The 4,258-nt window shown below is 47.5% G+C and overlaps 1 protein-coding gene across 1 annotated transcript; it reads left to right on the top strand.

Moving 5' to 3' along the window:
* The first annotated feature begins 2,228 nt into the window (after positions 1 to 2,228).
* Positions 2,229 to 3,980, top strand: LOC121978411 (desmethyl-deoxy-podophyllotoxin synthase-like). Its single transcript, XM_042530759.1, has 3 exons — positions 2,229 to 2,839; positions 2,922 to 3,228; positions 3,320 to 3,980. The coding sequence occupies exons 1-3, from the start codon at positions 2,229 to 2,231 to the stop codon at positions 3,929 to 3,931; spliced, it is 1,530 nt and encodes a 509-aa protein (XP_042386693.1). The 3' UTR covers positions 3,932 to 3,980.
* The last annotated feature ends 278 nt before the right edge of the window (positions 3,981 to 4,258 follow it).

The following is a 4,258-nucleotide window of genomic DNA, read 5'->3' as shown; positions in this document are numbered from 1 at the left end:
GACTTGCATCCCGCGCTTTGTACTTCCTGGTCTCAACCGCAGTCTGCAGAGCTCGGCCGCTCGATCACCGCTGCGACCGCCTCTATGCTCAGATTTCGCCTCAACCGCAGTCCAGAGCTCTGGCCGCTTCGATCAGCTCTGCCCACCCATTGGCCTATACTTCAGCTTGGCCTCGCTAGCTCGCTGACACCGACTTGCATCCCGCTTTGTACTTCCCCTCAACCGCAGTCCAGTAGCTCGGCCGCTCGATCACCTGCCGCTCGACCGCCTGGCTCAGATTTGCCTCAACCGCAGTCAGAGCTCGGCCGACTCCAGCCACTGCTGCCCACCCATTGGCCTATACTTCAGCTTGCCTCGCTTAGCTCGCTGATACCGACTTGCATCCTGCGCTTTGTACTTCCTGGCCCTCAACCGCAGGTCTGTGGCTCGGGCTGACTCCGCTCAGCTCTGCCGACCCTGACCGGCCTATGTGCTCTGTATTTCCGGGCCCTCTACTGCAGGCTTGTGGATCGAGCTGACTCCTCTCAGCTCTGCCGATTCCAACCCGCTTCTACCTATGCTGAGCCCTGACTGCCCTGTCAGCCTGCTTTTTTGACCGCCAAGTCGCCATGACTATTGACCGCCACCTCCTCGTGACTTTTGACCGCCACATAGCCTGGACTTTTCTAATCCTTTCCTCTTGGGCCCCTCCATCACTAACCGTATCAATTGTCATATACACAGAAAGATATCATTCACAGAGATAGTAGGCAAAAGGTCAAAACCAACACAAATCAGTGCATTAGAGAAGAACAAAATACAATTAAAACAAGATGTTTACATGCTTGAATGTAGGTTAGTTGGAACCAAATTCAAAAGATAATAACATTATGGAAGTGGATTTAGAATTCTCCTAAAACAAATGAAAAATAGGAGGAAAAAATTGGACATGTTTTAGCAGAATAGACTACTCTACTTACACATAAATGTAACATTAAGCAAAACAAAACAAAAAAAAAGATCTGCAAAACCTAGAAACAAGAGAGGATTAGCACATACTCAAATCTAAGAAGATGAAGGGTGGATTCGACACGTTCTTGGAAAAGGCAGCAAAGGTCAATGTGAGTAGGGTTGTAAATGAACTAAGCATTTGTGAACAAGTTTGGTGTTCGACTTGGTAAGAGTTTGTTTATGTTCGTTTAATATATACAAGATTAATTAAACAAACAAGCTCAAACAGCTCATTAAATTAAATAAACAAACTTGGACACATATGTGTTCAGCTCGTTAATGTTCGTGAACAATATTCATTAATAAAACTCTTTTCAATATGTTAAATAAATAATAAAATAAACAAATAAGTTTAAATTATCAAGCTCAATAACCAATCAAACAATCAAACAAGTTTGAATTGAGAGCTTGATAACATCTAAACGAACCAAGCTCAAACCAAGCTCAAGCCAAGTTTGAATTGAGAGCTTGATAACATCTAAACAAACCAAGCTCAAGCCAAGCTTCAAACAAGCTCAAGCTCATAAAAAATAAACCGAGCCAAGCTTGAACACTCATCTCAAAAGCTTGGTTCATTTTAAGCTCGGCTCGGCTACCTTATCAAATAAACTTGAATACCCCAAAGCTCGGCTCGTTTACAACCCTATGTGTGAGCGGCGACTTGCGGCGTGAGAAAGAAATGTAGCTGCGTCCAAAAAATAGAACTCGCGCGTGTGCGTTGTGAGCGAGAGGTGTGGCGTAGGGAAAAGAGAGGAAATCTAAGGAGAATGAGGTGGTGTGTGAAAAGCAAAACCTAGTCGTGTGCGGTGTGAGAAAGAAGTTCGACGCAAGAGAAAGAGGTCTGTGTAAGTGGTGACTTGCGGCATGCGAAGAACAGAACTGTGTGGCGTAGGGAAAAGAGGAGATCGATCGAAGGAGAATAAGCTCGATCGAAGAAGAACAAAGGTTTTGTGTGAAAAAGAAACCTAGCCGCGCGAGAAAAAAGATTGGCACAAGAAAATAAATGGAGAAGGATTTTAATTAAGTTACGTTAACTCATACTTATAAATTAAACTAAGTATTCATATATCAATAATGACATTTATTAAAAATGTCATGAGAAAGGTCTAATTTATTATTTAATTTTTATTTTTTTAAGTTTTTGATAAATGTCGGTATTTATTATGATATTTATAAATAAATATCGTCAAGATATTGTCACAGTAGATATAAACGCATCAATTCCTCCATCATCACACATGCCACAAACACAAACAGAGTTGAGTAATGGCAATGGATCTCTCTATCACTTCCTTCCTCAGTTCTTCCTTACTGCTCCTCCTCCTCCTCCTCAAGCTCAGGAACATGCAGCGTGCCAGCAGCCTGCTTCCTCCCGGACCACGGCCGCTGCCCGTCATCGGAAGCATATGCACCTCGTTGGAGAATTGCCGCAAAAATCCATGGCCGCCCTGGCCAAACAATACGGCCCGGTGATGCACCTGAAGCTGGGGGAGATCTCCACCGTGGTGGTCTCCTCCCCGGAATCGGCAGCCGAGGTGACCAAGACCCGCGATGCCGTCTTCGCGAACCGGCCGGCGTCGCTGGCCTACAAGATCCTTTCCTTCGGAGGCAAGGGCGTGCTGTTCACTCCCTACGGCTCCAACTCGCGCGAGCTCCGCAAGATGAGCACCATGTCCCTCCTCAGCGCCAAGCAGGTGCGGTTCTTCCGCTCCATCCGCGAGCAGGAGACCGTGAACATGCTCCGTTCTGTCGCAAGCGAAGCCAGCGGTTCCATCGTGAATCTGAGCGCCCAGATCATGCGGCTCACCAACGACATAACCGCCCGCGCCCTGATCGGAGGCAAGTGCAGGTAGGAGCGGAGTGATGATCACCACAGTTCGATCGATTGCAGAATTTTCTTACCGAATTGAATCGATAAGCCTAATTTGCAGGTATCAAAAGGAGTTCTTGGCGTTGGTGGATGAGTCCATCGAGGAGATGAGCGGATTCAGCTTGGTCGACTCATTTCCGTCCTGGGCAGGGCTCATCGGCTCCCTCAACGGCGTTCGACGCAAACTGACGAGGTTGCTCGCCCAAATCGATCTCATAATCGGCAGCATTTTGGATGAGCACCGGGCGGCGTGGGAGCTGAGCGGTGAGAAAGAAGAGAAAGACTTGATCGATGTGATGCTGAGAATCCAACACGAAGAAAGCCTTCCGTTTTCTCTAACAGATGAGTTCATCATTGCTATCGCCATGGTGATCGATCAACAATTCACAATTCATTCGTCGCACTTGTGTTGTTCTTGCTCATTTTCTTATCATGAATTCTCTAATCCTCAATTTTCAGGATCTGTTCGTCGCCGGAAGCGACACCTCCAGCACCACTCTGCAATGGATCATGTCGGAGCTCATCCGGAACCCGGCCGTGATGAAGCGAGCCCAACAAGAAGTGCGAGAAACCTTCGGTGGCGAGGGGAAGCCGGCGGAGGAGGATGTGGGTAAACTGAGCTACCTGAAGCTGGTGATCAAGGAGACCCTGCGGCTCCACCCTCCGGCGCCGTTTCTCATCCGCATCTGCCTCGAACCAACCGAGCTGCTCGGCTACCAGATCCCAGCCAACACTCGGGTGCTGGTCAACGCGTGGGCCATCGCGAGGGACCCTGCAGTATGGGGCGATGACGCCGAGGAATTCCGGCCGGAGAGGTTCGAGGAGAGCGCAGTGGACTACAAGGGAACTCACTTCGAGCTGTTGCCGTTCGGATCGGGGAGGAGGATGTGCGCCGGGATGGGATTCGGGGTGGCCACCGTCGAGTTCCCTCTCGCTTGCCTCCTCTACTACTTCGACTGGAAGTTGCCGGAGAAAGAGATCGAACTGGATATGAGGGAGACGTTCAAGTTAACGTCAAAAAGGAAGACGGATCTCTGTCTACGTGCTGTTCCTCGTCTTCCCCTGCCCTAATACATACGTATATCATTCCCTTAAATATAAATTGTAGCGTGTTTGCTTATGATTCTAAAAATATTTAAAATTTTAACTCCACAGAGTATAAACTTATTTAAAAATTATACTTTGCCCATGATAATTGATATGGTCAGTCCTAGGTGGCATGATGAAGTCAAAGGTCAATTGAGTTGGAAATTAAAGTCGAGATGAACTCGAGTCGAGTCAAATTGATTTGGGTATGTTAAACGTTGCATCAGTTGCAACGTCGGGAAGATAAAGGGGTGTCCATTCACCTTCATCTTCCTCCATTGAAAGTTGCCATCAAGGCATCAGTTTGCAGCG

Source organism: Zingiber officinale, chromosome 4B (assembly GCF_018446385.1).
Source record: "Zingiber officinale cultivar Zhangliang chromosome 4B, Zo_v1.1, whole genome shotgun sequence".
Classification (NCBI taxonomy): domain Eukaryota; kingdom Viridiplantae; phylum Streptophyta; class Magnoliopsida; order Zingiberales; family Zingiberaceae; genus Zingiber; species Zingiber officinale.
Note: the sequence above shows the minus strand (reverse complement) of the source record. Positions and strands in the feature narration are given on the sequence as shown.

What these genes read in the sequence shown, in the direction of transcription:
- LOC121978411 (XM_042530759.1), top strand. Translation starts at nt 2,229, where the DNA reads ATGCCACAAACACAAACAGAGTTGAGTAATGGCAATGGATCTCTCTAT. An exon ending in CTGATCGGAGGCAAGTGCAG is followed by an intron (nt 2,840 to 2,921) that starts GTAGGAGCGGAG and finishes CCTAATTTGCAG; the next exon opens with GTATCAAAAGGAGTTCTTGG. An exon ending in TCATCATTGCTATCGCCATG is followed by an intron (nt 3,229 to 3,319) that starts GTGATCGATCAA and finishes CTCAATTTTCAG; the next exon opens with GATCTGTTCGTCGCCGGAAG.